This window comes from Jaculus jaculus, chromosome 7 (assembly GCF_020740685.1).
Source record: "Jaculus jaculus isolate mJacJac1 chromosome 7, mJacJac1.mat.Y.cur, whole genome shotgun sequence".
Taxonomy (NCBI): domain Eukaryota; kingdom Metazoa; phylum Chordata; class Mammalia; order Rodentia; family Dipodidae; genus Jaculus; species Jaculus jaculus.
In genome coordinates this window covers 144,776,913-144,803,934 of record NC_059108.1, presented here as the reverse complement: position 1 = coordinate 144,803,934, position 27,022 = coordinate 144,776,913, and the positions used below count along the sequence as shown (strand labels likewise).

At 40.6% G+C, this 27,022-nt stretch overlaps 1 protein-coding gene across 6 annotated transcripts in view; it reads right to left on the bottom strand.

The window, feature by feature from the left end:
- The window catches only part of Numb (NUMB endocytic adaptor protein), a 124,278-nt gene that overhangs the window by 3,880 nt on the left and 93,376 nt on the right, over window positions 1-27,022 (bottom strand). For 4 of the 6 annotated variants that reach the window (XM_045154070.1, XM_045154075.1, XM_045154071.1 and 1 more), the window contains 7 exons: window positions 24,830-24,904; window positions 16,369-16,401; window positions 12,033-12,107; window positions 10,474-10,614; window positions 7,870-8,074; window positions 3,913-4,206; window positions 2,100-2,249 (listed from right to left, as the gene is read on the bottom strand). In XM_045154070.1, coding sequence (XP_045010005.1) covers window positions 2,100-2,249; window positions 3,913-4,206; window positions 7,870-8,074; window positions 10,474-10,614; window positions 12,033-12,107; window positions 16,369-16,401; window positions 24,830-24,904 — 973 coding nt within the window. The remainder of the gene's footprint in view (window positions 1-2,099; window positions 2,250-3,912; window positions 4,207-7,869; window positions 8,075-10,473; window positions 10,615-12,032; window positions 12,108-16,368; window positions 16,402-24,829; window positions 24,905-27,022) is intronic. The other 2 variants (XM_045154074.1, XM_045154076.1) reach the window with 1 other exon arrangement.

Genomic DNA, 27,022 nt, shown 5'->3' with positions numbered 1-27,022 from the left:
TGCTATCTTGCAGTGGACACACATACATTTGGACAAAGACAAGGTTGCAGTAAAATAGCTATACTGATAAAGTCAAAGAGCTGTTCAGAGAAAATACGCCATTTTATACACGCAATCTCAACTAGCTGCTCATGTAACAGCCTTCGGCTTAAGGCGATAAAACATTTTGCTTGTCTGCACTTTTCCAGAAAAATCAAATTATATCAATAATAAGAAGTTCGGTATAATGATTCCTTATATTCTGGATACCTGGCTAACAGTTATTTTACATGTAAACATCTCATTTAATTCTCTCTAAGGTCTCATAAAACTGACATTGAGGGATAAGTTCCCAGATGTTCTGGAGATACCTGAAACGGAACCAGACCCTACATATACTATACTTTTATGTACACACACACACAATTTAATTTATAAATTAGGCAAACTGATAATAATGATGGTTGACTTATAACAACATACTACCATAATAAAGTTACTTAAAACTTGAATTCTGGCCAGCATGGTGGCAAAAGCCTTTAACCCTAGCACTCAGGAGGCAGAGGTAGGAGGATTGCTGTGAGTTCGATGCCAGCGTGAAACTACATAGCAAATTCCAGGTCAGTCTGGACTAGAGCAAGACTTTACCTCAAACCCCCAAAATTTGAAAAGAAAACAACAACAAAACAACAACAACTAAAAACTTGAATTCTGAGCTGGAGAGATTGCTGAGTGGTTAAAGGTACTTGCTTATAAAACCTGATAGCCCAGGTTCAATTCACCAGTACCCATATAAAACCAGATGCACAAAGTGATCCATGCATCTGGAGTTAATCTGGCAGGCAGGAGGGCCCCGATGCAACCAATCTCTCTCTGCTTACATATAAATAATTTGTGTGTGTGTGTGTGTATTTTATATTTTGGTTTTTCGAGGTAGGATCTCATTTTAGCCCAGGCTGACCTGGAATTCACTATGAAGTCTCAGGGTGGCCTCAAACTCATGGTGATCCTCCTACCTCTGCCCCCGAGTGCTGGGATTAAAGGTGTGTGCCACCACGCCCAAAATAAATAATATTTTTAAAAAAACATGCTCTCTCTCTTTTTCCCCTAAGATGGGGTTATTCTAGTCTAGGCTGATCTGGAATTCACTCTGTAGTCCCAGGCTGGCTTCAAACTCACAATGATCCTCCTATCCCTGCCTTCCAAGTGCTGGGGGTTAAAGGCGTGTGCCACCACGTCTAGCTATTTATTTACAGGGAGACAGACTGAGACAGTCTCAGAATAAAAGGAAACAGTAGCTTCTTCCAGTAGGATCAGGGTACTGCCTCCAGGGCAAAACATTTCCTGTTATTTCTCTCCAAATGGAGAATGGACAATTATAAGCTCAAATCTTGGTATCATTGATCTAAGTTACATAAATTCTGTTGATCTTTGAGTTAGAATCTTAAATTCAGTATTTTTTTTTTTATTATTATTATTTTTTATTTATTTGAGAGTGACAGACACACAGAGAGACAGACAGATAGAGAAAGAGAGAATGGGCGCGCTAGGGCTTCCAGCCTCTGCAAACGAACTCCAGATGCGTGCACCCCCTTGTGCATCTGGCTAATGTGGGACCTGGGGAACTGAGCCTCGAACCGGGGTCCTTAGGCTTCACAGGCAAGCGCTTAACCGCTAAGCCATCTCTCCAACCCTTCAGTATTTTTTTTAAAAAAAACCCAACCTCTTTTTGGGAAACAGAAAATTTTTTTGTTATGAATGCTACCCTATGCATTGCAGAATTTTTGGCAATATTCCAATCTCAAAATCCCAAATGTCTCCATAAAATAAATGCCCAATTTTCCCTGAGGGGGCAAAACCGGCCCTGGTTCAGAATTGCAGTGCTAATGAAAGCAGTGCCAGACCCAGCCCTGATGATGGCTGCTTCTGGAAGGCTGGCTGGATACTCTGACCTTAGCAGTAACATGACATGTAAGGCAGTGTGGGTTAAGGTTAGAGGAACCCTAATAGGAGAGGGCAGACAGACATGCATGCAGAATCATGAATGCAGATAAGTCACAGGCAGCACATAAACAGGACCAGTTTTAAAGAGAACAGTTGAGAAGGTCAGAGGCACCAACCTTGGAAGGCAGGAGACTGTGGTGCTACCACCGTCACTGGTTTGGTCATTGGGGCAGAGGAGAATGGGTCCTCAGAGGGTGTGCTGAAGGCATTGGTGATCTGTGAGCATAAGGAACTGATGCTCTCTGCTTCTCCTTCTACCTCTGGCACTGCAAAACAAATCGGTTCCAGGAGGAAGAATGAAAACTTCTGAAATGTGACATATGCTGGCATTTTACACTTCATCTTTTCTTTGTGGAAGGACAAGTCTTCATTAACTGGCAGGGCACAAAAGCATCTTCAAAAAATGTGCTGACCAGCATTTCAATGGATTTTCAAATAGGACAGTATACAACATCAGTAACTCATATACTGAGACAGATCTTCTTTCCCTGCAAAGTACCAAACTTCTTTATATCCTCTTGTGACATTACTGAAATTTTGGAGTTCTTTTTGTGTGAAGACATTTGACAAGTTAGATCTTTCTGGAAGACATCTGCAACCTGTTTGCTTTCCATCCAGTCCCTAGCAGCTGTGGTTTTCCCCTACCTCCCTCAGGGTAGGGTCTCACTCTAGCCCAGGCTGACCTGGAATTCACTATGTAGTCTCAGGGTGGCCTTGAACTCATGGTGATCCTCCTACCTCTGCCTCCCGAGTGCTGGAATTCAAGGCGTGTGCCACCATGCCCAGCTTCAGTTTTTTATTTTGTTTTCATTTTTCTGAGATAGAGTCTCACTCTAGTTCAGGTTGACCTGATCTCACTCTCTAGCTCCAGGCTGGTCTTGGACTCACAGTGATGCTCCTACCTCTGCCTCTCTAGTGCTACGATTAAAAGTGTGCACCTCTGCACCTGGCTTAATTTTAGTTTTTAAAGGTGCTGAAAATTATGAAGACCCCCAGTAATCTCATAATCCACTTCTTTAAACCTAGTTTCATCTGTCAAAAGAACTTAACTCTCGACTTTGATAACCACTGCCAATGGGAGTACCCATCAGCGATTCTTCATATTCTAATAGCTTCACTGTCTCAGAGGAAGTAAATAAAGGCATTAATCAAATCCAACACTTTAGCTCTGGATCATATGAGGAAGCTGGCTCAGCTGAACAGAAGCCACAGTGACCCATGTGAGCAGGCCCACTGTCTAGGATGGCCATATTTAGTTTCCTGCCTACGAACCAAGCAGCCACAGGACAATGAACACTTACCCATATCTGTCTTCTGCTGGTGGCGTTGTTGACCTATTATATTTCTAAAGCCTTTTTAAACTCTCTCCTAGGTTCTAAGTAGCAGAATAAGAATGAAAACTCGAGACCCTTGATGTTTAAAAAGAGGCTGGTTGCCGGGTGTGGTGGTGCATGCCTCTAATCCCAGGCACTTGGGAGGCAGAGGTAGGAGGAGTGCTGTGAGTTTGAGGCCACCCTGAGACTCCATAGTGAATTCCAGGTCAGCCTGGGCTTTGGTGAGACGCTACCTCACAAAACCAAAAAAAAAAAGGTTGGTTGGTTAGGTGCCTCAGCGCAGTAGGCAGCGCGTCAGTCTTACAAAAAGAGGTTGGTTGAAAAGTAGTGAATTTTCTTCTGGACAAACCACAAACTTTGTGGCTCAAGCTAGAAATTCCATCATGGCTCTTTCAACTATTTTTGGAAGAGAAATTAGTACTTGTGTCCCTTCCCTAGACCCTAGCTTTCTTTCGTAGGAAATGACAGAAAAGTTAACTATCAACCACCTCCAGAGAGAAAAGAGTGTCTAGTTTAAAGGGATTGTACTGCTTTAGAAGTGACAAGGATGCTTTACGGCGAAAGCACCTGGTAAGTCAGGTACTTGCTGTGATACCTGAGTTTTTTATGGGGAAATCAGTCTTCCTTTGCATAGTGGAAGGTAACTCGTTGATGCGTAGGGATAGCTGGCGTTTAAAGGGTGACATCTTCTGGCTAAGAGCAGGAAATCCCCGGAAAGAGCCTTGGCGAGCAAGCTGTTCAATTGGTGCATGCCGGCGTGGGATGGCATGAGGATTGTTCGTCTCCAGAGAGGCAGCAGCATCCATACTGGGAGAAGTGGGAGAGGATGGGGATGGGGCAGTGTTGCCAGGGGCCGCTGATGAACCAACAACTGTCTTATCTGTTTCAACTTAAGAAAACCAAAGGAAGAAGACTTTATAAATATATATTTTTTTAAATTTATTTTTGTTTATTAGAAAGAGAAAAAGAGAAGCAGAGAGAGAGAGAGAGAGAGAGACAGAGAGAGACAGAGAGAGAGGAGTTCACTGCAAATGAACTCCACATGCATGTGCCACCTTGTGCATCTGGCTTTATATGGTGGGTACTGAGGAAATGAACCTGAGTCCTTTGGCTTTGCAGGCAAGTGCCTCAACTGCTAAGCCATTTCTGCAGACCAAAGAAGACTTTAGATCTTAGCAAGGATCTAATATTTACAGAGTCAAGAGCTCTGAAATCTTTTTATCCTGTTACTCATATACCTCCCCATGTCTTTGTTTCTTTTTTTCTTTTGTTTTTGTTGTTTGAGGTAGGGTCTTGTTCTAGCCCAGGTGGACCTGGAATTCACTATGGAATCTCAGAATGGCCCCGAACTCACAGTGATCCTCCTAACCTCTGCCACCTGAGTGCTGCAATTAAAGACATGCACTACCACACCCAGCTTCATCCTGTCTTTTAGAGACATGTCTTTTAGACATAGGAGGCAGAGGTAGGAGGATCACTGTGAGTTCGATGCACCCTGAGATTACATAGTAAATTCCAGGTCAGCCTGGGTGAGAGTGAAATCCTGCCTCAAATAAATAAATAAATAAATAAATAAATAAATAAATAAATAAATGACAGGATGGAAGATGGTTCAAGTCTACTTTTCAGACAGATAAGGTTTAACAATTACTATATGTTACATAGTACATCTATCAGACACAAATATTTGATCTTTTATTCTCATACAGTGAGTCATAGACTAAAACTTTGAAGCAGATTTAAACAGTCCATTTCCAATCCAGTCCTCATGCAAAGTCCTTTAAATCATGGTGGTCCATGTTACCAATGTTTGTGGGGGAAGAAGGAGGTGAAGCTGGCTTTGGAAGTGACAAAGCCAGAAAGATCTAATTAACCATATAAGTGTCAAAAATGGCATGAAGGAGTCTAAAATCATGGATAAGATGCATTTGGTCCATTTGAACACAGGATGCAATAAAGTCTAAATTACATTAAACATAAACATAAGACTGTTTCCACATGAGTACCAGCTGTGTCTTATTCTGATTTGGGAAAAATTTTATCCAAATGTTCTTAATTTCTTGTAGATTTTAAAACTCGATTCTTGAGCCAGGTGTGGTGGTGCACACCTTTGATCCCAGAACTTGGAAAGCCGAGGTAAGAAAGACCGCAGTGAGTTCAAAGCCAGTTTGGGGATACAGAGTAACTTCCTGGTCAGCCTGGGCTAGAGTAAGATACTACCTCAAAAAACTAATCTAAGTGGGCCTGGTGGCGCATGCTTTTAGTTCCAGCATTTGGGAGGCAGAGGTAGGAGGGTCTCACTGTGAGTTTAAATCCAGAATGGGACTACAGAGTGAGCTCCAGGCCAGCTGGGCTAGAGAAAGACCCTACCTCAAAAAACCAAAAGCCAAACCAAAACTCAACTGAAAACCTCAATTCTTGACTGGGCGTGGTGGCACACGCCTTTAATCCCAGCACTTGGGAGACTGAGGTAGGAGGATCGCTGTGAGTTTGAGGCCAGCCTGAGACTACACAGTGCATTACAGGTCAGCCTAGGCTAGAGTAGGACCCTAACTCGAAAATCAAAAATAAAAAGAACAGCTGGTAGTGGTGGCACATGCCCTACAATCTTAGCATCTGGGAGGTAGAGGCAGGAGGCTCAGGAGTTTACGGTTATCCTTGAACTGTGTATGTTGAGATCAATGCCAGCCTGGGCTAGAGAATAATGCAAAACCCAACCTAACTTAATGGGCCTAAAAAGCAGCAACTTCAAATTTGTACAGGCATTAATGTTTGTTCGTTTGTTCCGAGGTACAGTCTCCCTCTAGTCCAGGCTGAACTGGAACTCACTCTGTAGTTCCAGGCTGGCCTCAAAGTCACAGTCATCCTCCTACCTCGACCTCCCAAGTTCTGGGATTAAAGGCGTCTGCCACCACACCTAGCTGCACAGGCATTACTGCTATGATACCATGTGGATTTCAAATGCTCAAATTCCATAAAACCATACACTAAAATTAACAGATTACAGGAGTTATGAATTGACCTCTCAAAATCCCTATTTTTTGACTAAAGCATTGAAGATTAGAGCAGCCATCTAATAAACACAGTATCACTGCTGTTAAGTTTCTGCCAGACCTGGTGATGTCTACCCTCTGCTCATGCCAGTGATCTTCCCTGCTATGATGGAGCTTCCCCTCAAGTCTGTAAGCCAAAATAACCCCCCCCCCCGCAATATTTTTTTTCTGCCAGCATCAAAGCCAGCATTCTCTTTGCAGCCCTAAACCCTGGGCTTGTGCTTCGTTCTCCATGACACAGTTCTATGATGACATTTGCTTCTCATAGAGATCACATAAATCAGAATTAAAATTTGGTCCTAAAAGCATTCAGAAGACAGCGGTGGGAGGGTCACTGTGAGTTTGTGGCCAGCCTGGAATTATAGAGTGGTGCCAGGTCAGCCTGGGCTAAAGTTGAGACCATACCTTAAAAAAACAAAACAAAGCCGGGCGTGGTGGCGCATGCCTTTAATCCCAGCACTCGGGAGGCAGAGGTAGGAGGATCGCCATGAGTTCAAGGCCACCCTGAGACTACAGAGTTAATTCCAGGTCAGCCTGGACCACAGTGAGACCCTACCTTGAAAGACCAAAAAAAAAAAAAAAAAAAAACCACAAAAAAAACAAAAAGAAAAACAGATCTGTCCCAGGATGGGACCATGAACAAACTGCCTCTGTAGCTTCTTCAGCTGTGCTCTCAGCTTTCCCAGAAGAACGTACTATAATGCAAAGAGTAGGCAAGGTTTTTTTTGTTTTTCGTGAAAGGGTCTCTGACCCAGGTTGACCTGGAATTCACTATGTAGTCTCAGGGTGGCCTCGAACTCATACCAATCCTCTTACCTGTGCCTCCCGAGTGCTGGGATTAAAGGCATGTGCTCCCATACCCGGCTAGAATATACAGTTTTTAAGCCATCCAACCACTCTACAGAAATGCATTTTTGTGAGGTTTTCAGCTTTACTATTTAAAGTCTTCATATGCTCATTGGGGATTTCTCTCTCACACACACACCTACACACACACACTCTCTCTCTCTCTTTCTCGTGTGTGTGTGTGTGCGCGCGCGTGCGCGCGCGCGCGTGCGCGCGCGTGTGTGTGTGTGTATTCTAGGGATAGAATTCAGGGCCCAGTATGTGCTAGACATGCTAGACAAGTGTTCTACTATAAGCTACATCTCTAGCCCCACTGGTTCTTTTTGATTATAGAAAACGTGTCCCCAGGCTGGAGATGGCTTAGCAGTTAGGCACTTGCCTGCAAAGCCTAAGGACCCATGTTTGACTCTTCAGATCCCACTTAAGCCAGACACACAAGGTAATGCAAGCACAAGGTCACACATGCACATAAGGTGGCACAGGCCTCTGCAGTTTGACTGCACTGGCTGGAGGGCCTGGCACGCCTTTTCTCTCTTATCCATTAAACAAAACAAAAATAAAGAAGGAAAATGTGTGCCTGACACCTTCAAAATAGAAATCTCTTGGGTCAGACTGTATGGCATGAACACATGTGGCAGTAGAACAGACTGTACCCTTCTTGGCATCCTGTACTTGTTTCATGATCTCTTCTCTTTCTGCTTGTTCAGTGGCAGTTGTGACACGGAATGATCCTTCTCTTGTAAAAGTGGTCCGACTGGCATCAAATGTAGCAGTCACTCCACATTCCTTCTCTCGTTTCTGTTTACGCTCTAAACAAGCTGCAAAAGCACAGCCCACTGCATGGCTCAATCTTTCACCCTGTGGAAAGCATGTTTTTTAAAGCTTTTTGGGCATTACAGTACAATTACATATAAATACATATTTTTTAAAACATTATTTATTTATTTAAGGGAGAGAAAGAGGGGGAAGAGAGAGAATGAATGGGCACATCAGGGCCTCCAGCTGCTGCAAACAAACTCCAGATACATGTACCACCCTATGCATCTGGCTTTACTGGATGGGTAGTGGGGAATTGAACCTGGGTCCTTAGGCTTTGCAACCAAGTGCTTTTAACCACTTAGCCATCTCCTGGTCCCAGCATTTCTTCCCACTCCACTTCCCCCTCTCCCAAGGTAAGGTCTTGCTCTTGCTCAGGCTGATCTGGAATTCATTATGCAGTCTTGGGCTGGCCTTGAACTCCCAGCAATCCTCCTAAGTGCTGGAATTAAAGACATGGACCACCACATCCAGCATTTCTTTCTTTCATTTATTTATTTGAGAGAGAGGGAGGGAGAGAGAGAGGCGTGTGCACAGAGAGAGGGAGAGAGAGAATGGTCATGCTAGGGTCTCCAGCCCCTGCAAACAAACTCCAGACATATGTGCCCCTTTGTACATCTGGCTTACGTGGATCCTAGAGAATTGAACAGAGGTCCTTTGACTTTGCAGGCAAATGCCTTAACTGCTAAGCCATCTCTCCAGCCCCCACAGGATTTCTTTTTAAGCAAAATTGTGTGTGTGTGTGTGTGTGTGTGTGTGTGGCACATGTGACACGATGGGCATGTGGATGTCACAGGCAGCCTCAGGGTACTGATCTTCTCCTTCCACATTTAGACAAAGTCTCTCTTCTTTGCCACTGGGAAGGCCAGAGTCCCTGGCCTGAGAAGTTCCTGATTCTTCTGACTCTGGCTCCCAATGATGTAGGTGCACTGGGATTACAGAAGAGTATGCCACTTTTTGTCCAGTTCTAAGTGGGTGTTGGGGTTCTGAAGTATGGCCAGCAGGCTGGTTGAGGCAAGTACCTTTAGCTACTGAGCCATCTCTGTAACCCTCACTATCTTTTAATCAAGGGAACATATATTTCAACTCATTTATTTCATTTGTAGTAGCCTCCTTGCTACTAAATAAATCTGTAAGTACCTTTCAGTGTCAGTAATATGTTAGTAAACATACATTTAATTTTGGGCCTGGGGAGATAGCTTACTGGTATAGTATTTGCCCAGAATTGGCAAGGCCCTGAGTTCAATCCTCAGTACCACATTTTTTTAAAATTTTATTTATTTATTTATTTATTTTTTAATTTTTATTAACATTTTCCATGATTATAAAATATATCCCATGCTAATTCCCTCCCTCCCCACCCCCACACTTTCCCATTTGAAATTCCATTCTCCATCACATTACCTCCCCATTACAATCATTGTAATTATATATATACAATATCAACCTATTAAGTATCCTCCTCCCTTCCTTTCTCTACCCTTGATGTCTCCTTTTTACCTCTGGCCTCTGCTACTAAGTATTTTCATTCTCACGCAGAAGCCCAATCATCTGTAGCTAGGATCCATATATGAGAGAGAACAACACATTTTTTTTTTTAAATAAGTAGACACACGCCTATAGTCTAAGATATGTGGCACATGCATGTATTCCAAGTTATTTGGCAGTCTGAGGCATGAGGACTGCAAGTTCAAGTTTAGCCAAGGGAATACAGACCTGTCTTTTACTGACACACACACACACACACACACACCTATATCTGTATCTGTATCTATGTCTATATCTATATCTATCTCCTGGACTTGAGAGATGGCTCAGTAATTAATGGCACTTGCCTACAAAGCATGACAGCCTGGGTTCAAATCCCTAGTACTAATGTAAAGCCAGATATACAAAGTGGTGCATGTGTGTGGAGTTTGTTACCAGGGCAAGATGCCCTGGCGGACCCATTCCCTTGCTCTCCCTCCACTCTCATCCTCTCTCTTTGCATGCAAATAGATTTTTTTGTTTTTCAAGGTAGGGTCTCACTCTGGCTCAGGCTGACCTGGAATTCATTATGTAGTGTCAGGGTGGCCTCGAACTCTTGGCAATCCTCCTACCTCTGCCTCCCAAGTGCTGGGTATCTTAAAGGCATGCACCACCATGCTCGGCTGCAAAGAGATTTTAATTAGATGCAGGGCACTTCTAAGAGTAGCCTTAGCATCATGTACTTATTAATCACAGCACTTGGAAGGCAGAGGTAGGTGGATCATTGTGAATTCAAGGCCAGCTAGGACTACAAAGTGAGTGCCAGGTCAGCCTGGGCTAGAATGACAGGCTACCTTGGGGGGGGGGGGGAACAGGAAAAAAAATAAGAATATGATGGAAACTGCATGGTTGAAACCACTTGCAAGGATCTCAACTGAGAGTTCTCATGATGAAATAAACCATGTTGGGCTTACCGTGTCCTTGACAGCCATGAAGCAGTGACAAATCCAGCGTCGCGTGGTGCCATCACGACAGATGTAAGAGAAGGCTCTATCGAAGTTCCTATCTGGGGCACAGAAGGAAACTTTCTCTATTGTCTGGTCAACTATGAGGTCCTAGAAAATGAGAAGCACAAAGCAAGAGAGGATTTATGAGTTATTCAGACTTCTCAGAATAAATCTAGGGTGTTCATGTTACAATCAAAACCCAGATACTGGCTACAACCAGGCCATAGAAAAGCTCAGTCTACGTAGTTTGACCAGTCACAGTTAAACTTGGAAAACACATGTCTATTGGTTCTAGTTTTAGATTTCTTTCATTGTACATGCCATGTTCAACTGGACAATAGATAAATCAATATATTCAATCCTTCTGGTTTATTTACAAATACAGCAAAAACATATACTAGTCCTTAATATCTCTGTTACACAAAGCAGTACAATAATATATACTGTTCTATATTTCCCTTTTCTCAACTAACAACATACCCACCATCCACTGAATTTTTAAATTCAAGTACTATAGTTCTCAGGAGCATACATTTTTTTTTTTTCAAGGTAGGGTCTCGTTTTAACCCAGGCTGACCCGGAATTCTCTATGTAGTCTCAGGGTGGCCTTGAACTCATGGTGATTCTCCTGCCTCTGCCTCCTGAGTGCTAGGATTAAAGGCATGCACCACCACACCTGGCTCAAGAGCATAATTTTTATTTCCTTCTTTTTCATAAATTCTCTGCTGAAATTTTTCTAAGTGCTCATTCTTTCCTATCACAGAGTAGTTATAATGCCTACTTTAAAGTTCTTGCCTAATTCTAATGCCTAGACCATTCTGAGGTTGGGTGTCTTGTTTTCTGTGAGAATGAATCAACCTTTTTCTTCGTATGCTAAATAACTGAGTGCTGCATTGTAGGTGTTTTGGTTATTAATTGTGAGAGTCTGGACTCTATTGTTTTGAAGTGTGGGTTTTGGTTTTAGGAGGTAGTTGATTTGATTACACTCAAATGGGTATATTTATCTTTTAGATAGCCGTTCAAATCACAGCCTTTATATTGTTAGCTGGGCTACTTGGAGTTACACCTACATAGTTAAGGGAGAAGAGAATGGAATGGAAATCACACAGAGAATTTGAGGTTTTTCCTTTTGTTCTCTCATAGCTAGGATTTTTCTTTCATTTTCCAATGACTATTACCTCAATTTTTATCTTTTGGTCTTCTTGGGCCAGAAACCCAAGAGTTTTTTTTTTGTTGTTGTTAGAATTTTGGCCATTAGCCATGGTAGCACACACCTTTAATACCAGCACTTGGGAGGCAAAGATAGGATGACTGCCCTGAATTTGAGGCCAGTTTGGGACTACAGGATGAGTTTCAGGTCAGCCTGGACTACAGTGAGACCCTGCTTCAAATAAATAAATAAGTAAGTAAATAAAGATGGGCGTGATAGCCTTTAATCCCTGAGAAACAAGGACAGGAGGATCATCAGTAAATTTGAGGCCAGCCTGCGCAAGAGACCCTGCCTCAAAACAAAAACAAAATCATACCTTAGTTTTTTCATCCACGACTCTGAGTCCATCTGCTGATACCCACAGGACTGCCTTTACAGCTTTCTTTCCAGTCTTTTATGAGGATGGACCAAAAAAAAAAAAAAAAAAAAAAAAAAAAAAGAGGGGGAAAGACACAAACACGTATTATGTTAAAAAAAATAAGTCACCTTCCATAGAAAACATTGATTTCCACCTTCCAAAAGCCACAAGTACAGATGAAGTCCACGTTCAGGAGGAATGCCCAAAGCCAGATACTCAAGCCAAACTGCAGAAACATTCAGGAACAAGCCCAAAGCCATTATTTTAGAAACACAATGCAAAACAATAAGGTAAAATTAAGAGATGGTATAGATAGAATTAAAATCAAGGTAATACATTCCACAAAGGGTAAAGAACTGATAACTAGATTCTTCACCCATTAAAAAAATAAACCAAGAGAACTAAAGAGTCAAGTGCACACTAAATGCATAAGGAGTTACAGCACAAGCAGCTTCTACTGGGTGTCTAGAGAGTAGCAGGCGCGTCTGAATGGGTTCGCTGCCCATTCCACTATTCTTTGACCGCTCCAATGTGTAGAGCGAGATTTTGAAATTTTCAGGTTAAAAATAGCAGTATAGTTTCATTATTCTATTTACATTCTTTAAAAACCATTATTTCTTGCCTCAAAATTAGCACAGAACTGGCTTGTGTTTTTTTTAGTTTTATATTAAATGAATATAAACCTTTAAAGACATAGGAAGATTAAAGATTACTAGGAAAATATCTTAAAATCTTTAAAAAAAACTTTTTTTTTATTAACAACTTCCATGATTATAAACAATGTCCCCGCACTTTCCCCTTTGAAACTCCATTCTCCATCATATCCCCTTCTCCTCTCAATCAGTCTCTCTCTTATTTTGATGTCATCATCTTTTCCTCCTATGACAAAGGTCTTATGTAGGTAGTGTCAGGCACTGTGAGGATATGAATATCCAGGCCAGAAAATATCTTAAAATCTTGCAACATAAATATCCTTTTACTGGTTAGAAAAAGACTTCTTTCTTTTGAGGGACACCCAAGAATTGTGAGAATAAGTTGATATTTGATTTCTTCTGGCTAGGATGGAATGCAAGAGTGACTTAATGTCCTTTCTTAAGTGTTCCAAAGATATAAACAAAATGAAAGGAGAACAAAGGCTGAAGACAAGAACGGGCTATGAAGGCATTCTCTTGTTTAAATGAGCTACTGTGATGCACTCCAGGCTCCTCATCTTAATATCAACCACACATTGTATGAGTGCCTGTGACCAGCAAACACATCAAGGTATCACAGTCCATTGAGAGGTGACACTTCAAAAAAAAAAATAAGAAGAAGAAGAAAGAAGTAATATAGTCACAAGTGCTAGAGTGAGCTGAAAACAAGGTACAAGGAAGGGGGCACAATCAAATCTATCTGTGGGATTAGGAAAAGCTCTACCAAGACAGAACTGGGTCCTCAAATAACTTTTCTCAGTGCCCTAGGGTTGGGTAAGGGAAGTAGGGAAATGACAGTAGACATGCCAGACATAGAATCAGTACAAGGCATAGACAAAAATAACATGCAAATCTCAGGCTCTAAGTATTTCAGTATGTCCTGAAAGTGGGCTAAGTGAGGAACAATGGAATGGGAGAAAAGTAGGTAGGAGGAAAGGCTTAGTCATGGAGGACTTTGTAAGCAGACTAAAGAATTGGATAATGGCCAGGTGTGGTGGCACACACCTTTAATCCCAGCACTCAGGAGGCAGAGGTAGGAGGGTCACTGTGAGTTCAAGGCCAGCCTGGGACTACAGACTTCCAGGTCAGCCTGGGCTAGTGTGAGGCCCTACCATGAACAAAAATAAAACAAAAACACAAAAAGAGAATTGGATCTTGGAGGCTTAGTGGTTAAGGCATTTGCCTGCAAAGCCTAAGGATCTGAGTTCAATTTCCCAGTACCCACATAAAGCCAAATGCACAGGTGGCACATGCCTCTGGAGTTTGTTTGCAATGGCTGGAGACCCTGGCAAGCCAGTTCTCTCTCTCTCTCTCTGCCTCTTTTTCATAGATAAATAAGTAAATAAATAAAAATTGGATCTATGTAGTTTCAAGGCAGTCTTGAACTCATGGTGATCCTCCTACCTCTGCCTCCCAAAGTGCTGGAATTAGAGCCGTGAGCCACCACACCCAACTGATAAATGCTATTTTTAACCCACATTTTATATAAGAGGAAATTAAATAATACAAATATCATGCTGCTGGTAAATGACCAGCCTAGGCTTCACCAGGCACTTCAACCCCAAGATCTGCATTCTTTTGATCTTTTTCCAAATGTAATTATTTCTGAAAAAAGTATTCACATACCAGAAAAGATGAATGATGACCAGTTCAGTGAAACAATAGGTACATAAACCTCCACTTCTTTTTCTAGTTGTAGTATAAAAGGTTAGCTACCACGAGGAAGGAAGTGTTTTATTTTTAACCTACACAAAGCTTCTCTTCTATCTTTTAAAAAATGTATTTATTTATTTGCAAGGACAGATAAAGAATGGGCATGTCAGGGCTTCCTGTCACTGCAAATTAACTCCAGATGCATGTGTCACTTTGTGTAATTGGCTTTAACTGGGGAATTAAACCCAAGCCATCAGACTTGGCATGCAGGCACCTTTAACCACTGAGCAATCTCTCCATTTCTCTCTCTTTTTTTTCTTTTAGTATTATTATTATTAACATATTTTTGTATGGATACATCACATATTGGGATCCTCGCTTCTCTGTCCCTGCCCCCATTCTGCTGGGGACTCTCCTCAGTGGATTTGCAGGTATTCCCTATGGGGTTGTGGGTTATGCAATGTGGTAGCAGCAGTCAGTTATTTAAAAAGATGGTTCTTGTTGGGCGTGGTAGTGCCCACCTTTAATCCCAGCACTCGGGTGGCAGAGGTAGGAGGGCCGTGAGCGAAAGGCTACCAAGATGACATAGTGAATTCCAGGTCAGCCTGAACTACAGCCCCTACCTTGAAAACAAACAAACAAAAAAAAAAAGGTTCTTTAAAGTTTTAGCTACTAATAAAGTAAACTGACCAGAAATAAATTCCAAAGAGAACACATTACCCTTTAAAATGAAAGTTAGAGGGTTTAGGATATAGCTTAGTTGGTAGAATGCTTGCCTAGCCTTTATGAAGACCTGGGTTTGATTGCCCTGGACCATATAAACCAGGAACATGCTTGTAATCCTAGCACTTGGGAGATGGAGGAAGGGTATCAAGAATTCAAGGTCACCCTTGGCTACATAGTGAGTTTGAAGCCAGGCTCCAATCTGTGAGATCCATGCACACATACATAAAAATGTACTGATAGATCTGAACACTTTGCTGTCATTACTATAAAAGTACTGAGGTATCTATGTAAAGAATATTACATGGGACAGATTTTGATAGACCATTAAAATAATTTTTCATAAATTGGTAAAATAAAAAATAAAAATAAGTAAGTAGCCCAGGTTAAAAAAAGTATATTAGAAACTAGGTGTGGTGACACATGCCTCTAATCCCAGAACTTGGGAGGCAGAGGTAAGTGGATTACTGTGAGTTCGAAGCTAGCCTGGGACTACAGAGTAAGTTCCAAGTCAGTCTGGACTAAAGTAAGACTTTACCTCAAAAACAACAACAAAAACCAACCAACCAAAAAAAAAAAAAAAAAAAATCATGGGCTCTTCAAAGATATCAATATATTTTTACTTATCCTTCTGAAACTTAACTTAGATTTTAAAAAGTAGGGGCTAGACAGATGGATAGCTTAGTGGTTAGAGGCATTTGCTTTATAGTCTGATGGCCAGGGTTCAGTTCCTCAGTACCCATGTAAAGCCAGATGCACAAAATGATGCATGCATCTGGAGTTCGTTTATAATGGCAGGAGACCCTGGTCCATTCAATCTCTTTTTCCATGCCTGCCTCTAACTCTCTCTATCAAATAATAAAAAATAATACTGAATGTAAAATTTTCACTTTCTTTCCATTTCTCTATCAGTATTGGGCCACTAATTAGAACCCATCTCTTAACAGAATTTTGTGTTAATAGTATTGCTGAAGAGATCATATTAAAAAAAAAAAAACACCAAACTTACTTGATCCATTTATTGGACTTTCCTAGAAAGCATCAGCTTTAATATCAAAAGAAAAACAGGTAACAACATAGATAGCAACTAACTTGTTAATTTCCTTATCCATTCACATCAATTTCTGCTTTATGAAGAACCAAAAAGCTGCACTCTTGGAACAGGTCATGCTACACTAGGGGTGTAACTCCTTATAAAACAAGCACAATTGCAGCATCAAACTTACTTTTCCAAAGAAGCCTTTGAAGAACTTCCTTTCCTGGAGGAACAGGGGGACAAGTCGAGGGCTATTATTGTGTGGGCTACATGTCCCAGGGTTTCACATCAAGTAAGCACACACAGAAGTAGGGAGAGGGCAGAGTGGGAGAAGAGGAGGGGAGGAGAGTTTTAAAGAGTTATCCATACCAGGAGTGAAAAGGAAAAAGGAAATGTGCATGAAAATGCAGGGAAACACGCTGTGTGGCCTAAGAATCCACAGAAAGAGAAGAATTCAGATCCTATATTCATGCAGAGCCACTACTTAATTCAGTAATCACTATTTTTCAAACAGATTGTCCAAATTTGGCAGCAGAGAAAAAATTAAGACATATTGATTTTGGTATAATTTTGTATATTAAATTTGTAATAGTGAGTTTAAGAAACTCGGTTCCATACACATTTTTCAATTTAAAATTAGTGGTAGCCAGATGTGGTAGTCAGTGCCTCTAGTGCAAGCTACATGGAAGGCTGAGGCAGGATTTTTTGAATCCAGGGGTTCAGGGCCAATCTTCACAACATGTGTGACCCTAGCTCTTAAAAGAAAAAAAAAATAGTTACATAGTAAGTTCAAGGCCAGACTGAGTTCCGCAGCAAGACCCTGTCTCAAGAACAGCAAACAAAAAAATAGAACAAAATAGGACCGAGGGAATAACTTGGTGGCAGAACATGTGTTCAGTATAAGCAAGGCCCTGGGTTCAATTCCTAGCACTGCAAACATAAATAGAATCAGCAGCTAACTATATGGCAACACTGTGCAAGTTAGCAATTAAAAATTAAGTGAGGGCTGGGAGGTGGCTCACTGGTTAAACACACTTGCTTGCAAAGCCTCTTGGCCAGGATCTGATTTCCCCTATACCCAGTAAAACCAGATGCACAAAGTGACATGTGTCTGGAGTTTGTTTGAAGAGGAAAGAGGTGTGGCTCTCTCACTCTCACCCTCTCATTGCTTGTAAATAAACAAAAATATTTTTAAAACTAAAAATAAAGTGAGCACATAATCACATAAAATCTGCCCTATGGTGGGCCAGGCCTGGTGGCACACTTGTCAAATCATGAGTTTAAAGCCAGCCTGTACAACCCAATGATATTCCATGTCAAAACCAGTAATAAGGGTTGGAAAGCAAGGTACTTGCTTACAAAGCTTAATGGCCAAGGTTCTATTCCCCAGCATCCAAATAAAGCCAGATTCACATGGTGCATACATCTGGAGTTTGTTCACAGCAGCAGGAGCCCATGGTACATCTATTCTCTCTCTCTTTCTCTCTCTAATAAATGGGGGAAAATATATATATATATTTTGGTTTTTCGATTTTTTGAGGTAGGTTCTCACTCTAGTTAAGGCTGATCTGGAATTCACTATGTAGTCTTAGGGTGCCCTTGAACTCATGGTGATCCTGCCTCCCGAGTGCTGGGATTAAAGGCGTGTACCAACATGCCTGGCAAATAAAATACTTTAAGGATTCAATAGTAAACCAGGCATGGTGGAACATGCCTTTAATCCCAGCACTTAGGAGGCTGAAATAGGAGGATCACCATGAGTTTGAGGCTACCCTATGACTACATAGTGAATTCCAGGTCAGCCTGGAAAAACAAAAAACAATAATAAACCAGGTAAGGTGGTATGCATTGCTAACAGCAGCATTCCAGAGGCTAAGGTAGAAGAATCGCTGTGAATATGAGGCCAACATGGGCTACAGAGGAAGTTCCAGGTCAGCATGGGCTACAGTGAGAGACCCTGCTTCCAAAAACTAAAAACCAAAATCAAATAAAAATAAAAACAACAAAAAACTACAGCAGGACTGGGGGTAGCTCAGTGGTAAAGCAGTCTATCCTAGTATATATAAGGCCCTGAGTTTGATACCACGCAGTGTAAAAATACAGCAGCAGCAATTAAAATAAAACATAACAAAAATTGCAACTCATAGAATTAAATTATGAGACCATGCCAATAGTCCTTGCCATAGTTTTTCTTATAGAGTTCAAGATATCACTCAGAGAAACTTCCATTCTACTGAAGAGAAGCTTAATCATAGCCTTTCCACCTATTTCTACTTCTATCAACCTGTATGTATGTGTAGGTACACTGATTTAATAGCACACATGGAGAAATCCAGATATGTTCTAGTTCAGCTTCAAAATAAATCATTTGTGAAGAACAAGAGGCTAATGTTACACTGGAGCTTAAAACATATCTGAGAACCAAACCATGTCAAGAGGTCACAAACAAAATTTAAGGAACAGGGATATTGTTTTCTTTTCAAATGATGTTGGTTTAAAAATAAAAGAAACTTCCATTGATGGAAGCACACAGTTCTGAAACTATCTGGATAAGAAAGGCATGATGATCTATGGTCCTAATTTTTTTTTGTTGTTGTTTGTTTGTTTTGTTTTATGGTAGGGTTTCACTCTAGCCTAGGCTAACCTGGAATTCACTATTTAGTCTCAGGGTGGCCTTGAATTCACAGTGATCCTCCAACCTCTGCTTCCCAAGTGCTGGGATTAAAGGCCATCATGCCCAGCTTGGTCCCAATTTTTTTTAAATTTAAATTTAAATTTATTTATTTAACAGAGAAAGAGAGAGAGAATGGGCACACCAGAGCCTCTAGCTACTGCAAGCGAATTCCAGATGCGTGCGCCCCCTTGTGCATCTGGCTAACGTGGGTCCTGGGGAATTGAACCTGGGTCCTTTGGCTTAGCAGGCAAATGCTTTAACTGCTAAGCCATCCCTCCAGCCCTTGGTCCCAATTTTTAAGTGACTTTTATGTAAACTGGTCACTAAATAAACTGTGAAGAACTTATATAAATAGATTGGTTTTAACTCTTTCCAATCTCACTTGACATTTCCTAGTTGGGGCTGAAAGTAATTTTCAAGCCTTTACTCCATACACTCCCCCTCAGGGGAGGGGCCTCACTCTAGCCCAGGATGACCTGGACTCACTCTGTAGTCCCAGCCTGGCTCTGAACTCACAGCAATCCTTGTACCTCAGCCTCCCAAGTGCTGAGATTAAAGGTGCGTGCCACCATGCCCAGTGCCTTTACTTTTTATAATAATCAAGCTTTATTGTTAGATAAATGTCTAAGAAAAAACAAGCATACTGAAATTTGAGCCTCTCAGTTTATAAACTAATTCAGTGCTCCTCAAACACCAAAGTTTTCCTCTTAGTTTTGAAAGTCACAAAGAGCATCAAATATTTCCACAAAATATTTTGAACTGAAGCTAGAAAACCAATGATGTTATTGAGGTAGATATCATGATAGGACTAGATTTATTTCTGCTGCCAAGTTTGGTGACCCTAGTTTTGTTAGACTGTGAGTAGCCATCAGCTTTCAAGGACGCAGCCACGGTTAAAAAATTCACCATTCATGAGAGACGGGGAAGTGACAGAAGGAACTTTGTTAATATTTAATTTAGCACCTAGAAAAGCTCTTGTTAGAGACAGAGTTTTCCTTTTTCTTAAAAAAGGCCCCAGATGTTAATGAAAAAGTTGATGACATGCAAAATGCATAAAAGAATTATTAGATTAGAGAATATTAATGTTCTTTTAAAAAAAGTTATGATTCTTTTAACCTGCTAAAATAAGAACATATATTAAAACAGTATATCAAATAATGAATAAAAAAACAACATATTAGGAACTAGTAGTATAATGAAACTAGTCTAAACCAAGAAAGAGAATGATAGACATTTAGAAGACAATGGGAAGAAATGGCCTTTTAAAATGAAGGGCACTTTGGACCACAGTGAAGTAAGATAGAACCTCAAACAATATTTACAAAATTTGTTGATAAATGATAATACTCTTTACTCTGTAATATATAGGCAACAAAAATAACAAGCAGCCATTTCTGCCATTTATCCTATGCAATTTAAATCCTCTGGTAGCTAATTATTGAAATTAAGTTACAAAGTAAATCAGTCGAAAACAGTTATTTTATGTATACAATGTTAAGATGGTCTGTAAAAAAATGAATATATATGTATGTATGTATGTGTGTATATATGCACATACACACACATCTTTTTTCTTCGAGGTAGGGTTATGCTCTAGCTCAGGCTGACCTGGAACTCACTCTCTAGTCCCAGGCTGGCTTTGAACTCACAGCGATCCTCCTACCTTTGCCTCCGCTTGAGCCACTGCACCCAGCTTACATAAAATTTAAAAAAAAAAAATTTTTTTTTTCCTTTCAGGGTAGGATCTCACTCTAGCTCAGGCTGACCTGGAACTCACTTGGTAGCTCCAGGCTGGCTTTGAACTCACAGCGATCCTCCTACCTTTGCCTCCGCTTGAGCCACTGCACCCAGCTTACATAAAATTTAAAAAAAAAAATTTTTTTTTTTCCTTTCAGGGTAGGATCTCACTCTAGCTCAGGCTGACCTGGAACTCACTTGGTAGCTCCAGGCTGGCTTCAAACTCACAGCAATCCTTCCATCTCTGGGCTTAAAGGCATGCACCACCATTTTCCTTTAATCAAAGATGTTGGAGATAAGAATTTCACAAATTTAAAGTGTCCATTTTGCCACTTAATTGATATACTGAGCTATACAGTTCTTTATATTTTAAATAAAGCTTAGACATTACAATGTATTTCAAGGGCATTTTATTTCTTTATTCCTCTGTAATCTAGTACATCCTATATTTGTTTTCATTCATTCAAAACTCTAAAAGGAAGTTTTATGAACTTTCAAAATCAAACAAAAGCCTCTAGCAACAAGGGCACAATGTAAGTATCTGAAACAACAGTTGTAGATCTGAAGTGGATGTTTCTTAGAAGAATGTTGGTTCCCCCCCAAAAAAATTATTATTTTTTTTATTTTTTGTTCATTTTTATTTACTTATTTGAGAGTGACAGAGAGAGAGGGAGAGAGAGACAAATAGAGAGAGAATGGGCGCGCCAGGGCTTCCAGCCACTGAAAACGAACTCCAGACGCATGCGCCCCCTGGTGCATCTAGCTAACATGGGTCCTGGGGAATCGAGCCTCGAACCAGGGTCCTTAGGCTTCACAGGCAAGCGCTTAACTGCCAAGCCATTTCTCCAGCCCCAAAAAATTATTTTTTATTTTGGTTTTTCAAGGTAGGGTCTCACTCCAGCCCAGGCTGACCTGGAATTCACTCTGTAGTCTCATGGTGGCCTCAAACTCACGGCAATGTTCCTACCTTTGCCTCCCGAGTGCTGGGATTAAAGCCATGTGCCACTATGCCTGGCCCCCAAAAATATTTTTTTAAGTACCTAGATATTTCTACATAGTGAAAATATGAAAGGAACATAAAAGTTAGGAATTTATATGAGCTCATGATCTGGGACAACATCCTGAAGATTTCCTATTTCTGCAAGATTCTCAGTATAGCACTACAAAGCCTATTGATAATACTGCCAAGTTTCATTGGATATAATAAATGGAAAGTTTAAGTACATAGTTTGCTTTTATAATAAAAAGCTATTTATAAAAATAAAGTTTAAAAACCAGTGCATGTAATCTTAGCACTCAGGAGAGTCTGAGGAAGGAGGATCATCAAGTTCAAGGCCAGCATGGGCTACAAAGAGAAATTGCTTCAAAAAACAAAACAGCCGGGTGTGGTGGTGCACGCCTTTAATCCCAGCACTCGGGAGGCAGAGGTAGGAGGATCACCGTGAGTTCGAGGCTTCCCTGAGACTACAGAGTTAATTCCAGGTCAGCCTGGACCAGAGTGAGACCCTACCTCAAAAAACCAAAGAACAAACAAACAAATAACAAAATTGACACATGGCAAAAAAAAAAAAAAAACAAATAAACCTAGAGAGGCTGGAAGTTATCTCAGTGTAACAGTGCTTGGTGAATGTGAGCTCTTGGGTTTTTTCTCCAGCATACAAAAAAGGGGACTTGAATGCTAATGAAACAACTACAAATAATGTGTCAGTATCTTCTAGGCAAGCTTAACTATCTTTATTTTTCCTTACAGAATAAAGTCATCCTCTGAATTATAAGATTTCCTCCAGACTCATTCCACATTGGCCTCTTACCCTCAAGCTACCTAAGTTTTACAGCTTTAATAATCATTTCTAGTTTGTTTTAGGGCTATCTAATCTATTTTAAATAAAGCTTAGACATTACAATGTATTTCAAGGGTTGTCTCTTATTTCTTGGCATTAGTAATACCATGTTATAAAATACTCTAGGCTAGGAGTGGTGGCTCATGCCTACAATCCCAGCCATTGGAAAACAGACAGGAAGATCAAGAATTCAAGGTCAGCTTGGGCTACATAGAAAGTTCCAAACCAACCTGAGCTATATGCATGGAGATCCTATCTCAAAAAATAAAAATAGGAGCAGGGCATGGTGGCACATGCCTTTAATCCCAGCATTCGGGAGGCAGAGGTAGGAGGATCACTGTGAGTTTGAGGCCAGCCTGAGACTGCATAGAGAATTCCAGCTCAGCCTGGGCTAGAGTGAGACCCTACCTCAAAAATAAATAAATAAATAAAAACAGAGTTGGAAATATGGCTTAGTAGTTAATGTGCCTGCCTACAAAGCCTAAAGACCCAGGTTCAATTCCTTAGTACCCACAGAAGCCAGATGCACATAATGGCACATGCATGGAGTTTGTTTGCAGTGGTAGAGGCAGTGATGTGCCCATTCTCTCTCTCTCTCTCTCTCTCAAATAATAAATAAATAAAATTTAAAAATATATTAAAAAGTAAAGCTGGGCATGGTAGCACATACCTTTAATCCCAGCACTCAGGAGGCACAGGGAGGAGGATCACTGTGAGTTCAAGGCCACCTGAACTACATAGTATAAGGCCAGCCTGGGACTACAGAGTGAGTTTCAGGTCAGCCTGGGCTAAAGTGAAACCCTGTCTCAAAAAAAAAAATTAAGAAGGGAAAATAATTATATTGAAATTAATTCTTAAACTCATCTTATTTTTCTAGAGGAACTAAGAATTATTTTGTAAAGAGAAGAAACTCAGCTTTCATCCTTTAAGTTTTGGTAAAAAAAAGAAAAAAAAAATTTAAGCTGGGTGTGGTGATGGATGCCTTTAATCCTAGCACTCAGGAGGCTGAGACAGGAGAACTGCTATAATTTTGAGACCAGCCTGACAGTACATAATGAATTCCAGGTCAGCCTGGGCCAGAGTGTGTCCCTACCTAAAAAAAAAAAAAAAAAAAAAAAAAAACAACCAAAAACTAAATTATCTGAGTCTATATTTAGCTAAGGAATAGTCATAAGATAGCAGACATATAAAACTATAGTTTCATGCATTTAAGCCCTCTTAACAATGATTACCTGGAGGACAGAAAAACTGGGAGGGACTTTAATCATTTAGAAATTCAAATGACCAGAATGTATGTATGTATATTGTGTCTATACTAGGTTGCTGTTCTTTAGTTAATTTTTGTGTTCTACAATCAGTGATTTCTCTATTTTTTTTTTCTTACAATAGATTTAGGCATTTACTCTAAAGTAAAATTACCCTCTGAGATATTTTTAAAATTTGATACATTTTATAACTAAGATATGGATTAAGAGGTAACATAAACTATATAAATAAAGCAGGAAAGTTTGGGTTATTCAGCAAATTGAGAAATAAAAAGCACCTATTAGTAGCCAAACTTGTGGCAGCCCACCATACTAGCAAACCCAAAGCAACACAAATTTAATGTTGTTTGGGACAGGAGCATGCAGAAGTAATGCTCAAAGCTGTCACACCAAAGTAGGGAGAGGCCAAGTATTCGAGAGAAAGAAGGTTGTAAGAGGACTTGAGAGTTCATGGAACATTTCTCAAACCTACTGAAAATATGAAAGTAACTCTGGTCCTTTATGAACTGTGAATCCAATCTCTCTTCTGCCTAAATACACAAGCAGGAACCTGGGATGTGTTCTACTGGGCAAAGGAAACATTATTTATCCTGAAAATGGACTCTTCATTCCAAAATTATGAAAAGGAAGTAGAAATAGACTGTTTACATTACAGGGGCATAGAAAAGGAAGCAGGGAGCAGGACTCAAGATATTAAGTCCCCCCAAAGTAAACTTCATCAGGCATTGAGACAGGGTTCTCTATTTTCTATTTTCCTCCTGGAATGCTGGTTCTTACAGATTTAAAATTAATATAATGTATAGCCCAGTTATCACAATTAGGTTAGGATGTTAACTATAATATTTTTATTCTGACATTAGATAATTCTTCTTCTACCAGATTTCATATGGGCTATAATAAATCAAAAGCACATTTTGGATAATACATGGTTAAAATAAAAAAGACTGGTCTCTATGATTTGTATCTTTAGATGGACAATGTGAGATACCAGTATCTTTTCTTTGTAAGCCCACGTCTTTTGCCTTGAGAGAAACACTGTTCGTACTAAGATGCTGGATAGCTAAAATTTAATGAGAACAATTTTATAAGAAAATATCAACAGTATATAAATATTGGCAACTGCCAAATACATACAGCTTTCAATCTTTTTACAGCATCTTCGCAGATGTGCATTCCTCTTGACTCATCAACTTCTACATGCCCGAGGTACTGTGGAACGAAGAGAAACGTGAGCATTATTATTGCTGCACTGTGAGGAGTTACTAGACCATGGTTACTGGATGGCAGAAGTTGTTCCTGTGTTGAAGAAACAGTCATCGTAGCCAAGTAAGGATTGCTCTCAGTGTCTTCATATGCATGAGGTTTAAAATGACAATTTCAAAGAGTTTTTAGGGGATAATTGAAAAAGTGCATAGCAGTCACTAAGTATTACATTAATCTACTGATCTGAAGCCTATGAGAAATGGCTATTGTATATCTGCACATAAAAATAATCCTAAGTATGTGTACCTAGTATAAGAAAGCACAAACAAGGTCTGGACAGATTACTTAGCAGTTAAGGCATGTGCCTGGAAAGCCTAAGGACCCACAGATTCAATTCCCCAGGACCAACATAAGCCAGATGTACTAGGTGGCACATGTATCTGGAGTTCTTTGCAATGGCTGGAGGCCCTGGTGTGCCCAATTTTAAAGAAAAAGAAAAGAAAGCACAAGCAAGCCCAGCATGGTGGTTCACACCTTTAATATTAGCAGAAGTAGCAGGACTGCTGTGAGTTCTAGGCCAGCCTGAGACTACATAGTGAATTCCAGGTCAGCCTGAGGCTAGAGCAAGATCCTACCTCAAAAAGCAGAAGGGAGGGTGGGGTGGGGGAGAAAGCACAAACAAGGGCTGGAGAGAATGACTCGGGGATTAAGGTGCTTACCTGCAAGCCTAACAACTGGGGTTTGATTCCCCAGTACCTATGTAAAGCCAGATGCACAAAGTGGTGCATGCATCTGGAATTTGTTTGCAGTGGCTGGGGGCCCTGGTGTACCCAATCTCTCTGTCTCTCTTTTATCTCTTTCTGCTTGCAAATAAGTAAAATATTACTAGCAAAACAGGGTAGGTAATCAAAAGAATTTTATTCTTTTTAAATATTTTATTTTCATTTATTTGAGAGGAAGAGGGGAAGAGGGGGGGGGGGGAGGGAAGGAAGGAGGATGGGCATGCCAGAGTTTCTACCTGCTGCAAATGAACTCCAGATGCATGTGCCACTTCTGTGCATCTGGCTTTACATGAGTACTGGGTAATTGAACCTGGGTCCTTTGGCTTTGCAGGCAAGTGTCTAAACCCTAAGCCATCTTTCTATCCCAATTAAAACTTTTTTTTTCATTTTGGTTTTTCAAGATAGGGTCTCCCTCTCGCCCAGGCTAAAATGGAATCCACTATGGAGTCTGATGGTGGACTAGAACTCATGGCAATCCTCCTATCTCTGCCTCCTGAGTACTGGGATTAAGCCATGCCTAAAACAATTTTTAAGCTGGTATACCCAAGTCTTTAAGAGATGTGTAGAATTTTAAGAAGGAGAAAATTTAAGGTTTAGAAACTATTACAGACTGAGAGAAATACATAAAACAAAGTTATATACAACAGGATAGCTATCAATAAGTATTTCTTGTTATCCGGAATATGAGATATACAAAGTTGGAGAGCTTGAATGCTGAAATGAATATGTACTTAACTCCAGGAGCAGTGGGAAGCTCATGATTTTTTCCAAGAGAGTTAAATAATTTAAACTTAGTAGATAGGACTGGTCCTGAATTTGAAAAGCAGACAGTGCCAATATTCTAAGTTCTCTCTTTCCTCCTGCCTCTCCCCTCCATGTGTGTGTGTCCTAAGGTTTTATTATGTAGCTCACACTGTCCTGAAACTCACTACGTAGGGCTGACCCTGAAGTCGTGTTTCTCTTACCTTAGCCTCCAGAGTAGCTGGAATTCCAGTTGGTGCTCACCACCATGACTGGCCTACAAGTGCTCTCTCTTAAAAAAAAAAAAATTACTTATTCAACTATGAAAGAGAGGGAGGGGGAAAGAATGGCATGCCAGGTCTTCTTGCTGCTACGAACTCCAGACACGTGCCAGTTTGTGCATCTGACTAAATGGGGGTATTGGGAAATCGGACCCAGACCCACAGGCTTTGCAATCAAGCACCCTTAACTGCTGTGCCATCTCCCAAGCCCACAAATGCTCTCTTTTAAAAGGAAAGTCAGGGCTGGAGAGATGGCTTAGCAGTTAAGCACTTGCCTGTGAAGCCTAAGGACCCTGGTTCGAGGCTCGACTCCCCAGGAC